The 12987-nt window shown below is 50.8% G+C and overlaps 1 protein-coding gene across 9 annotated transcripts in view; it reads left to right on the top strand.

Moving 5' to 3' along the window:
- MPRIP (myosin phosphatase Rho interacting protein) overlaps positions 1 to 12987 on the top strand; it is a 150764-nt gene that overhangs the window by 26962 nt on the left and 110815 nt on the right. For all 9 annotated transcript variants that reach the window (XR_010408343.1, XM_064582082.1, XM_045889691.3 and 6 more), the window contains exons 2-3: positions 2251 to 2328; positions 4576 to 4641. Coding sequence is in view for 8 of the 9 variants with exons in the window: in XM_064582082.1 (XP_064438152.1) it covers positions 2251 to 2328; positions 4576 to 4641 (144 nt within the window). In the remaining variant the exon portion in view is untranslated. The remainder of the gene's footprint in view (positions 1 to 2250; positions 2329 to 4575; positions 4642 to 12987) is intronic.

Here is a 12987-nt window from a genome sequence, read left to right as displayed (position 1 = left end):
CAGAGACCAGGAGAGTAGCATACAATCACGGCTAGACAGAAATGGAGGAGACACGGCCTTGTTGTCTAACCTCCTGATTTCACACCTCAGGGAACTGCAAACTAAGAGGTGAAGTGGGGAAATCACCTGGCCCAGAATCACCCCCTGGCCCTCACCTTTCCGTCTTGTGTACGTATGTCACTGAGTGGTGTGAGAGAGCCCGCTGAGTGAGTGTGCCTGCCTGCTTGGGGAATGGCTGGGCGCCACCGGGCTGGTATTTGTTACAAACCTTACTCTCTTTACTCCTGTTTTCCGAGACAGAATTTCATTCCACATCCCCCATGGCCCTCCTGGGTCGTGTCCCTCTAACCCCAGGTTCCCTGCCAGCACCCACCTCCCATGTTTCATCAAAACCAGTCCCTGACTTCCGTTCCTCAGCCCCCTCATACCCCTTGCCTGAAGCTCCTACTATGTTCACTTTCATGGGGAAAAGCCAGAGCTTCCCCCTGGGGGCCTAGAGGACCCTGCAGAAGCCAAGAAAAAGGAGTGTTCTTGGCTTACCCCAGAATGCTCTGTGACCTCTGGCAAGTGACCTTCCCTCTCTGAGTCACAGATTCCACAGCTATAAAATGAGGTGGTGTGACAGGGCTCCAGTTTGGAAAGTGCTGAATAAAAAGCATGGTTAGAGGACCCTAATGCTTTCCCAGAGATGAGTCATGTGTGTAAACAGCAGGCAGAGGATTTGAGTTTTGTGTTACTGCCCTCCAAAGGGTAGTGGACAAATTGGCTTGGTTGTGCCTTTTCCAGTGGCTTGTCACCAGCTGGGTATGGCTGAAAAGGAAGGTGGAGCCAGAGTGTCTGTCTAGTGTCTCAACTCCTGTTGAGCTCCTACTCTCAGGGTCTTGGGGGATGGGGGACTCTTCATTAAAAAAAAAAAAAAAAAATTAACAGCTAACATTTATTATGCACTTAGAGGCCAAACACTGCGCTTAATGTTTTTTTCCTCATACACTTTTTTTGAGATATAATTTACGAACTATAAAATTCAGCCCCTTAAAGGGTACAATTTAGTGGCTTTTAGCATATTCACAAGGTCATTCAACCATCTCCACTTTCTAATTCCAGAACATTTTCATCATCCCACAAAGAAACCCCATACCTGTTGGCAGTCATTTCCCATTTCCCATTCCCTCCATGTCCTGGCAACCACTAATCTGCTTTCTGTTTCTGTGGATTTACCTATTGTGGATTTTTTCGTGTAAGCCGAGTCATACAATCTATGGTCTTTGGTGTCTATGTTCTCTCACTCAGGATAATGTCTTAAGGGTTTGTCCATGTTGTAGATCGTGCCAGGACTTGGTGCCTTTTTATGGCTGATAATATTCTGTTGAATGGATGTGCCACATTTTGCTTATCCTCTCATCTATTGATGTCCATTGGGACTGTTTCTACCTTTTGGCGATTAGGAATAGTACTGCTGTGAACATTCAGGTCCAGGTTTTTATTTGAGCACCTGCTTTCAGTCTTCTCAGATGTATATACCCAGGAGTGGAGCTCTGGGTTGAGTGGAATTTTGTGTTTAACTCTTTGAGGAAGTGCCAGAATTTTCCATGGTGGCTGCACCATTTTATATTCCTGTGCTGTGTTTTACTTGGATTATCTCATCAATCCTCACATAAGTCTCATGAGGTGTAGATATGATTACCGTCACCCCCACCTTTCAGATGGGACAGTTGAAACTCAACCACAGGGTTTTCAGCCCAGCGTCACATAGCCAGGATGTTGACGATTCTTTGGCCATTGCTAGCTGTGATCACTAATAAAGCAGTGTCTCTTCTCCCAGGCCCTGTTTTGTACTGTCAGAATGAGGGCTTTAGACTGTGTTTGCGTGATATACGTAGTACCCGGCACACAGTGGTGGGTACTCACATGGTGATTGGAAATGCCATTGTTTCCTGATCCTCGTGGCTTGATCAGGAACTTGAGGGAGGCGTCTGTGTCGTAGGAGTTCCTGTACTTGGCAGTTTCTCAGAGTCCCACTACGTTCTGTGTCCCCATCTCCACACCAGTTGCTACAGACCCCCAGGAGCCTTTTACTCCCAAACATCTTTCTTGGGAGACTCAGCCTTTGGCTGGGAATGAGATGCCTGATGTGTGCTAAGTAGAGGTGACTTCTGTTTCCAGGGAGCACTGATCTTTAACTTGACCATTGAACCTGTTCTCTCTCTGGCCCAAGGCCACTGATGACCTGCCCTCTTTTTTCTCCTCCAGGCAAAACCTATTTATGGTGGCTGGCTGCTCCTGGCTCCAGATGGGACCGACTTTGACAACCCAGTGCATCGGTCTCGGGTAAGGTCCTCAGAATGAATTCTTGAGGTGGGAGGGACTGGAGAGGTGCCCATCTAAGGGCAAGTCAACCGAGTGGAAGAGGGAGATGGGGAATTGAACAGTGGATCCTGGCGTGGCAGGATCAGCAGGGAACCCCCATTTGGCAAACTCGTCGGTCCTGTAGGAAAAGTCTCCATGATACCAGTTGTGCCAGGTCCACTCTTTAAAAGGAGATGCTCTCCCATGGTGCCTCCTGTTTTCATGGGTCAGCTTGACTGCAGAAACAGTTAAATGTAAAAGGCAGAAGAGCAGTTCAGCAAACATTTGCATTATGCTAATTAGGCTTCCAGTTCCCTCATTCCCTCCCTTCCTCATCCCATCTCTCTTTCCTCCAGTCCTCCCTGGCTAGGGGCTCAGCAAATGAGCACTAGTGAAGGGATGACAGACTGGAGTGCCAACTCTGCTTTTGCCCCATCTCTCCTGGGCACCCCAGCCCAGGCTGGGTCCCTGCTGTGCACAGGTTGCTGGGAGCAGCCCAGTCTGAGCTGGAGCATCGAGATGATTAAACCGACATTGTCCCTAACCAGTGGTTTGTTCCTTTACGGGAGCCCCTTTGGATGACTCCAGTTAAAAGACTCATCTTGGGGCGCCTGGGTGGCTCAGTTGGTTCTTAAGCGACTGCCTTCGGCTCAGGTCATGATCCTGAAGTCCCGGGATCGAGCCCCGCATCGGGCTCCCTGCTCCTCAGGGAGCCTGCTTCTCCCTCTGACCCTTCCCCCCTCTCATGTGCTCTCTGTCTCTCTCATTCTCTCTGTCTCAAATAAATAAATAAAATCTTTAAAAAATAAATAGATAAAAATAAATAAATAAATAAAAGACTCATCTTTTCCACATGATTTTTCCAGGTGCTGCCGCCCATACCCTGTAAATTGCTCCAGCTCCTCTCCATTCCCATCCCCTGCTCCGAGAGCCTCTTCTTTGCCTCTTGATCTCTTCTGCCCCTGGCCTGAACGCTGCAGTCTAGAGTGGGGGCTGTGGTGCCCCACAGACCTTGTATTATGTCTGGGATCTTTAGGATTAAGTCTAGTATGGGTTTTGACTTTAAAGATATTACTGTCTTTAAAGGAGCCTTGAAAATGTTTCTCAGGAAAACTTCAAGTGGCCTCTCCCTGGACGCCCATCGTGGAACCAGCCGTCTTCAGGTCCTCTTTGCAAGGCTATCTGAGCATCCTGTTCCTGCCATCCAGGCAGGAGGACAGCAGGGGTGACTGTATTCCAATGCCTGCAGTAACCAGGGAGCAGCTCCCTTTCCTGTTCTATATTTGGGTCATACAGAGTTGCCATTTCCAGCTTCTGATGGGAAAAACATTATTATGAATGATATAATTCTGGCCCAAAGCAAAGAGATGTGATAGTTCTTGTGGCTTATTGCCAGTGAAAGTATGAATTTTGCTGGGCTTTTTGAGCTGTTGAAAATAGGTCATGGATTCTCATGATGATCTTTGCTTTGGGATTCGGGGACCAAGAGTCTCTTGTTCGGGACATGTTTTCCCCCCACAAAAGGGAAAGCGCGTCCTCTCGTGGTCCCTTCTGTTCTGTCGTCAGTGCCTTTGGGGCCCCATTGGCCCCCAGCAGCCTGTCCTGTGGGTAGAGAGTAGAGGGGTGCCCTTTGCTGGTCGATCACTCCTTGGACATCACAGTCATTCCCACAGGTCTCCCTCCTTCTCAGTTTTGATTTTTCTTAGCTTTCTCATCCTCAGTGAACACTGGAGCCTGGCAGTCTTTTTCCCTGTCTCCCACTCCCTGTGGGTCATCAGAACAACCCTTTTATAGCAGTTTCCTCAATTTTGTCAGAAGCGGGGAATCAGTGCCTACCATTCTCAGGTTATTCCATACTGTGCCGTACAGTTTATCAAACATCAGCACACATTATGTGAGCATCTCTGTGCTGGGTACGTAGAGAATGCAAAAAGGGAACCAGGATACCATCTCTGCTCTTCAAGAGCTTGCCAATTAAACAGGCATCCTGTGAAATCTTAGTAACTCATGTGGAAAAACACTGGGTGGCTTGGGTCTCTCCCCTGGCCCAGGGCCATCTAAAAAATTACTGCTCTTTTGCCTTGGGTCCCTCTTTTCCGGCCATCTGCCCCAGAAATGGAAGCTGTGGAGCCCGCATTGCTTTGACGTAGGTTTGTGAGACCCGGGGACGCGGCGAGGGGAGATCGGGGCCAGAGGCACCCTAACCACCCACTCTGTGCTCCATTGCAGAAATGGCAACGGCGGTTCTTCATCCTCTACGAGCACGGCCTCTTGCGCTATGCCCTGGACGAGATGGTGAGTGTCCTACTGCATCTGTGCCCTGAGGCCCCTTCTTTGTGTCTGCATGTGTGTCGTCTGTAACAGCAGCAGCATATGCTCTCGCTTGGCCTTCTTTTGGGAGCCCGGACTTTGAAGAACTTGTGGCGTCTGGTAGAGGTGGCTCTAAAAACCCAGACCTTTGGTTTGAGGCATTGTTAGTGGTGACAGGTGAGAGTAAGTAGTGAGGGAGAAAGGCACTTCCGTCCCGGGCTGCCAGGAGTCACACTTAGCCAGAGCACTCCTACTTAGAAGCAGAACAGGCTGTGGGCCTGCAGCGGCAGGTGGGGGGCTGGCCTTGGGCGTGTGTGGAAGTCGAGCCCACGCGCGTTCCCGTGCTGTAGTCCTGGGACTGCCTCAGTTCCATTGCTGCAGGTGGTCCCTCTCCTCCTGTTGGACCTTCAGAGGCCTCCTGGCCACTAAGCCAGGGCATATGGCTCCTTCCTGCCTTGCCACCCACCTGGTTTGCTCCCTGCTTCCTGGGCTGGATGAGTGTCTACTGTTCTTGGTCCAGAGGAGAACCTGAAAACCAACCAGGGGGAATGTTCTGGCTTTTCTTTTTCTATCCGTTTTGCCTCTTGAGTTTTTCCTCTAAAGGAGATTGTTCTCCCCTAACTAATCTAAAGTAGGACCAAATTCTAAGCTTTTTAAAGGAACGAAGATGGAAGATTTAAGCACCTTTTCCTATTCCATTTGAGTTTGTGAGTGTGTCTGTGCGTTTATGTAGGCAGCATTTTTAATTGGGACTGTCCTAGAAAATCTAGACATAGCATGTAAAATAGGTTGACCCCATCCCATCCAGAGTTCGTTGTTTTGCTACAGGAGTGAGAGCAGGGTTCTGGAAGTGTGTGCAGAAATAACTGTCCTCTCCGAGGACAGTCGTAGACTGTTGCGACACTTGGATTTTAGGGTGGTCATTACAGCTGTGTGAACAGGCCACAAGTGAGTCCATTCCCACACGGGGTTCCTAATCTTGGTGATGTGATGCTTCCTCTACTTCGTTTCTCAGATGAATTAAGGGGTATGATATCTAGGTATGGAATTAATAGATGTGATAGTTAGTTCTACCTCAACTATCACCTCATTGGTTCCTTCTTAAAAATAATTTTATTTCTCGTTCTTCCTGGTGAGTATATTTATAGAGTGTGATAGACCACAAGGGTTTTTGCCATGGAAGCATCTGTGGTCCAGAGTAGATTGGAGGTGAGCACCAGTGGGATGGTAGAATTCACTAGAAATAGGAGCAAGGGGACTGATTCACTAGGACACCCATTCCTTCAGGGAAAGGAAACAGGCCTGGAGGCAGACCCAGCACTGCCCTCTGTGTTCTCCCAACTTGGCCATCATACAAATGGTGGTCCTGGGTGGGAGTTGGGCTCCTCCAAGCCTTGAAGCTTACTTTGTCCTCCCTGTGCCTGGCTGACTGGTTCTTAAGTCCTGCAGAGACGAACAGAGAAGGAGCCTCAGAGGTCACTGGATTACATCCAGGCTGGGCTGGACCATGAACCTTCCCGAAAAATAGAGTTCCTGGACTGTCCTTGGAGACCGATTATTCTGGCCAGGAAGTCTTTCTTCAGGTCTAACTGGAGTCCAGTACAGTGTTTTGTTCCCTTCAGCTCAGTTGCACAAGCACAAAGAGAGGGCGGCTACTACATGAACGCAGAACACACGCTGCATCCCAAGAGCCGCTCCTAAGTAATTGAGGCTGTTGAGCCATGAGTCCTGACACCTTGCAGTACGTTTTGGTCTCCCAGCAACCTGAATGTAGGTTGGGTATTATTTCATGTGCTGCTGGGGAAGAGGTGGGACTGTGCCAGCGATGTGGGCAAAGAAGCCCCAGGAAAAACTCGGCATACAGAGAGGGCATTGTGGGGGACGCCCAGAGTGGAGAGTTTTGGGCCATGGGCCACTTTCTGGCAGATGACCTTGGAGCTGAAGAGACTGACTTGGTGTGCCAGTTAGCATCAGAACGCCCGGCCTGCAGGCAGTGCAGATACACTGCAGCTCCAGGGAAGAGAGCGACACTATTTCTGGGAGTGAAAAAGAGTGACAGTTGCAGTGAAATACCTTTAAAGCAACATTTCAGGCCTGTAAGAGTTTTTCCCGTTGTGTTAGGAAAGTCCTGTGGGGAAAGCTGCAAGGCAGCATCTGGGCTGCAGTTGAGAAGGGGCTGGGTGACGGGGGCAGTCCGATGTTTGCTGCCCACGTCAGCGTTGGCACCCGCTGCCCTGGGCCTTGCAGGTGGACTCTGGAGGGGCCTCTCCCACCCCGGGGGTCTGTTTTGGGCCTTGTTCTTCCTCGCCACTCCGTGGACGAGCACAGTCCAGCATCCTGGAGCTCCAACCCAGAGGTCAGCTTTCCTGGTGCCTAGCCGCCTGCCTCTCCCTGGCCCACAGGGTCCTGAGACGTGGAGCGGGAGAGCTTTTCAGACGGGTTCATGTGTGAACCGCATGCAGCCGTGCTGAGCGTGTTCTCTCAGAGAACCTAGACGTAGAGCCACGGTCCTCAGCTGGGCAGCACTGTGCTTCCCGGGGCCACCTGGCAGTGTCTGGAGCCTTCTTTGACTCTCACAACTGTGCAGGGGTGAAGGAGGTTGCTCTGGGCACCTATGGGTGGAGGCCAGGAGTGCCATGATGCGCAGGACAGGCCTCACAACAGGGAATGATCTGGCCCCAGATGGCAACAGTGCCGAGGCTGAGAAACCCTTCGTGATCTGGTCAGTGGCTTATTTAATTTTTTTTTTAATTTTTAAAAATTAAAATATAAGTTTGACTTGATTTCTTTTCACCTGTCTGATTCCCTGGGCGTGAGGGAGGTGAAGGGGCAGGGTTAGCCAGCTGGCTGGTGTGGTGAACTGCCAGGTGTGGAATAGGGGTAGGCCTGTTCCTGGTGTGGAGGGGCTTCTGTGCAGTGTCCCTGCATATCAGGTGACCACGGGGCTAGCGGAATTGCTTATGTGTGTGGCTCTTAACCTGGGGAGCATAGAGGTCCCACTTGTGGTGCTGTGCTCAGAGCACCATGCTGTATACTGGCCCCATTTTGGTGTTGGTCTCCAAGAGCTGCAGCTCTGAGCAGCCTGTAGCCCCTGCTGATCCTCCCCTCCTGCGGAGCCGCCCCACCCACCCCCAAGTGCTCGCCAGCTCATCTACTGCATGTAATACATTACAGCGTTTTATGGCTGGGCTGTTCCCTTAATACTTAGTCACAGTCTGTTTCAAATTGTTACTTGACTTTTGAACAATATTGCTATTTGTTTTCATTGGTTTAAATGTTATCTTACCAACTAGGTTGCAACTTTTTTTTTCATTGTTGGGCCTCCTGATAGTTCTTGGTATCTCCCTGCATTGTCTGGCCTGGGGCTTGGGTGGCACAGACCTAGTAAATGTTTGTTGAGTTGAACTAACCAACTTCGTAAATGGATTGCTGTAGAGTTTCTGCTCTCAATGTGGGGAGAAGGTGAGACCTGGGGTGTTTCCTGGAGAGGGATTAGGTATGTTGTGTGTTATAGCTCGTAATTACTCGTCCCTCCAGAAGGCTCCAGAGAGCAGAGTGGGTAAGGTTGTCCCGGGCCCCCTCGGCTGGGACCAACATGGGCACGGCAATTGTCAGGAGTTCCCGAGAGGAGAAGGAGGGCTGCAATCCCTGGGCCAATGCCCACCTTGAGGGCTGCTTTGAGAGGCTTTTATGCTGAGAGACTTCTGCTAGGTCTGGAGCCTTCGGCCCTAAGTCCGGCTCCAGGGGCTGACTACTGCCTTTCTCTTCCAGGCAGCTCTGAGATGGGGCTAACCTCTGGGAATCACTTTTCCTTTTTTGGGAAATTTCTTTCTCGATACACCCACGTACCCTGTAACTGGTGGGTGTGGAAGAGAGGCGAATTTCCCAAAAAAGGAAAAGAAATTTCCCAAACGCAAGCTGAGGTGAGGTGGGCTCGGGGCAGCCTCACAGACAAGTGGGAGCCTGAGCAGTTTGGCTGGGCCGCTGGTTTTTCAGGAGTGGATGGAGTAAAGAATCTAGAAACCCAAACTGCTCCCTCTCTCCTCTGCTGTTGTTTCTTCTTCTGTAATCTACCCATTTTGTACCAAATTCTACCACCTCTCTTTGAGCTTTTGGGGACCGATGTAAAGCTAAGGTACTGATTTCATCGGATCCCAGAGGTCATTAGGAGGCTTCTCAGAGAAGAGCAAGTCCGGAGGGGAAGCGGGGCCAAGTTGTGGGTGGAGCATGCTGGACCGTGAGGTTTTGGGGCTCTGCATTGGGACTGGACCTGGTGAGCTGTGGGCAGTCTGGTCTCTTCCTTTCATGTTCTCTTCCTTTTCCCTCCCAGAAGCCAGGCAAAAAGATTGTCTCAGGTTTTTGTGCTTTGTTTTTAAATTATAAGTTATATATAACAAAATTTACCGTTTTAGCCTTTTTTTTTTTTTAAAGATTTATTTATTTATTTGAGAGAGAGAGCACATGAGAGGGGGAAGGGTCAGAGGGAGAAGCAGACTCCCTGCTGAGCAGGGAGCCCGATGCGGGACTCGATCCAGGGACTCCAGGATCATGACCTGAGCCGAAGGCAGTCGCTTAACCAACTGAGCCACCCAGGCGCCCCGTTTTAGCCATTTTTAAGAGGGTGGTTCGGTGGCATCAAGCTGACTGACACTTGTGCAGCCATCACCACCATCGGTCTGCTCGTCTTGCACAACTGAAGCTGTCCCCGCTGAGCGCTACTTCCCCAGCCTCTCTCCCAGTAGTCGCTGGCAGCCCCTTGCTACTTCCTTTCTCCATGATTCTGGCGACTCTAGGTGTACCTCATATAAGTGGGGTCACGCAGTATTTGTCCTTCCGTGTCTGGCTTATTTCACTTAGCATGATGTCTTTAAGGTTGATCCGTGTTGGAGCACGTGTCAGATCTCCTTTTCTTAAAAAAAATATCATGGTCTAATGGTGTTGAACCCTGTCTGCTCTGAAACAAACTGACCCTGGGTTTCTCCTGTGTGGAGACCATGGCGGGATCGTACCTCTGCTTCCGTGGCAAGTGTGTGGCATTAAGGGCCAGCTTTCACTGTGTGGGGCTTCTCTCCATTCTTTGCCCTGGGAGTCAGGCCAAACCAGAGCTGTGTGACTTTGTAGGGCCTGTGCCGCTGAGGACCCTTAGCTTAGTTCACACCCCCAGACATAATCAGGAAAACACTTTTAGCCCTTGTGTACAGGCCTTTTTCAGGGGCAGCCGTGGGTTTGTCCATCCCACAGAATGCCGAGGTCCAGCCGGCGCACTTACTCTGGGGTGTCTGTGCTTGGGGCGTCTGTCTTTGTGTTGAGAGGTGAGCTTGGTGGGAACATTCTTCAGAGGATGCCAAATGCTAACAGGTTAAGATTGTGGCTCCTTTATAAGGGTTTGGTTCCTGTAAGACAGAGTCCTGGAGGTTGCTTTGATCTCAGGACCTTCACCCACTTCATTCTTGACAAATTTCAGCTATTTTGGGGCTGTGTCAAAGCCCTGAATAGTGCCCAGGTCCCCAGGGCCATAGGAGGGGTGGCACAGCTCGGCCCTACGCTCTTTAGGAACGGTCTCTGAGGTACTTTTGCTGTGTCCCCCATGGCATCTGGTTGCAGACATTCCCCTAAGAACCTCCGGAGGGCAAGGCCCACCTTTCACAGTTGAAGTCACCACTCCTGGGAATTTTTAGGAAGCACTAATGTTTGAGAACCTCTTCTGTAAGCTCTGGCTTTGTTCCTTCCTCACTTGACACTTTCCTAGGCAGAGGCAGGTGTGTCGGATTCGTTGGTAACCAGTGTGGCCGTTGTGTCCATAGCAAGGAGCTTGTGGGGGAGAAACACATGGCCACAAGGAGGCCCGTCTCGTGGTGAAGCTCACAGTCTGTTAGGACCCACATGAACAAAACCATGATGTGCATCCTGTTCAAGGCAGTGGGTCATTTGGGGAGTCAGAAAAGTCTCCTGAAAGGAAAGAGAGGCCATTGGCCACTTTCCTACTTGTCGCGGAGACTGGGGAGAAGCAGCGTCCTTGGGCCAGTGCTGTGTTGGCTCTCCAGGCACGATCTCTAGTGTGGTCCTCCTGACATTGCCTTGATAGATATTGTATCCATTTCATAGAGGAGAAAACAGGCCCAGAGATATGGTGGGGGTCGCTCAACTTCTGAGCAACAGACTGGGATTTGTAACCAGGTGGGACACCTTCTGGAAGAAGGATGGTGTCTTTTCCCCAGTGCTCCCATCCTTCACTGTGTCTAGCAGTGGCCGACTCCACCAGCATCTGCTTCCCGCATGCAGGAAGGGAATGGTGCTGGCCGAGGGCCAGGCTGGGCTCTCGGCATCCTGCCCACCCGTCGAGTTTGTCTGTAGCCACAAACTGGCAGCGGGAGTAGCTTCCCTTGTGTGTTGAAGCTGGGCAAACTAAACTAACTTCAGGCCCGCAGGCCGGGTAGACGAACGTGGGGCGGAGATGTGCGGAATCAGAACGGCCTTCCCGGGCCGAGGGGCAGAGACGCTTCCTCGGATGCAAAGGGGAGGGTGAGATGGCGAACCCAAGAAGATATTTTATGGATTAGTCTCATGTTTTTAGATTTATTTTTAAATCTGTCCTGTGTTCAGCCTTGCTTTGGCCTTCATTCTTTTGCACATGGTTTTGGCTTCCAGGGAACAGGCAGGCCTGCTGTGTCAAGGTGCCAGGAGCCTGAACGGTGTAGGGAGAGTGTTGGTTTGGGAGTGCGGTAGCTGTGGGTTTTAAGCTTCTTCCTCTGTTCTGGCGGGGTGGCCTTGAGCAGGGCCTTCCTCGCTGCCCGCTTTCCCTCCTTCCCCTCCTCTGCTCGGCTGCTCTTCGCTGGTCCTGTGCTTGCTATGGTAATGATAGTTTCAAAAACAAACTCTGCCCCTGGAAGTGTTTCTTTACCCAGCCCCTTGAGGAAGATGGGGAGCCCTTAGAGAGGGGAAGCCAGCCCGGAGGCCCTGCGGACGCAGCACGTTGCACTGGGGTCTGCAGCTGCCGTCACGCACGGTTGGGAGCCCTCTGACTTGAAGCAGAAATCTGCGCAGAACCTTCCTAGAAGCTTTAAAATGGATACAGTCTGGTGCCACTTGAGTGAAAGTTGTGAAATAACCCCAGGCTGTCCTTCCCCAGCCCCCCAGCTGTACTGCTGGATATGCCAACTGCAGGGACCTCCTTCTGTGGCAGAATTATCCAGTTGTCTGAAGGCCAGGCCACGTGTCTGCACGGACAAGGTACCTCTTCTTGTGTTGACCGTGTAGTTAACTTATTTTTCCAAAATAACGGACTTCTTTTTTAAACATCTGCAGAAGTCGTGTTTTGCTAATGTGGGCTGATGTGTGAACAGTACTCCTCTTTCTCGGTTAACTTGGAGGCGCATGTAGGGGCTGCTCTTTGCAGGGAGAAGTGGCAAGTGGCAGGGAGGCAGGAAGCGGGACACTGGCAAGTCTGGGCTGTGTGGAAGGTGATTCCAGGAAGTTGAGGTGCTTTGCCTCCACCTGTGTTAGCTTTCTCGACATGGGGTCCTTTCATGAGTCCCTTAGTTTTCATCTCTTTGGGAGTGACATTTTCACAGTCCCTTGGCTGGAAGGCGAGGCACTAGGTGCAGTCCTGGTGGAGACTATGTGGTGGCTCCTTGGAGGCAGGGAATAGCGATCAGGGATGGGTCATAGGAAGGCCCCCTGTGCTTGGCCTCTGGGCTTCCTGCTGGCCACTTTGCCTTAGAGTATCTTTGGGCCAACCTTAAGTTATTTTGAAGTGTTGAAGTGATTGAGCAGGGTATGGCATAGATGAACCCAGGTGGCATCGGGAACTCTTCCCAGCTGACAGTGGAATCCTCTTGTCCAAAGGTCGGGGGTCAGTGGTGAAGTTAACAGGTGCCACACACCATTTTTCCTTAAGTTTGATTCACTATGATGCATGAGACTTCACACATTAGAAAGAAGCATGTAGATGCAGGGACGTTTTCTTTGTGTCTCTCTGGGACCTTCAGTACAGACCTTGTTCTCTGGAATCGGGACCAAACTTTAAGACCCTCTCCTCCTCTCCTTTTAAAGTAAGTCGGGGAGGAGCTTGGGGACATGGGCTTGTTAAGACTTTTGAGCCTGGCGTTATTACAAAGTGCAGCATTCTGCCTCTGGTAGCTTTTCCTTGTCATTTCTTGTCATTTACAACTCTATATGCTGGCCTGGGGGACACATCTCACACATGAAACAGCTGGGGCATGGAAGCCACCAGTGGCGAACCATGGTGCTGTTTGGATGAAGAACAGAACAGACTCTGTTGTGGCAGAGGGGTTTCCAGAGGTGACCCGGTCCAGACCTCCGTTTTGTGGG

This window comes from Mirounga angustirostris, unplaced genomic scaffold, assembly GCF_029215605.1.
Source record: "Mirounga angustirostris isolate CCGP_5_RB_7025 unplaced genomic scaffold, mMirAng1.0.hap1 SCAF_17, whole genome shotgun sequence".
Lineage (NCBI taxonomy): Eukaryota > Metazoa > Chordata > Mammalia > Carnivora > Phocidae > Mirounga > Mirounga angustirostris.
This window is presented reverse-complemented; position numbering and strand designations above follow the sequence as displayed.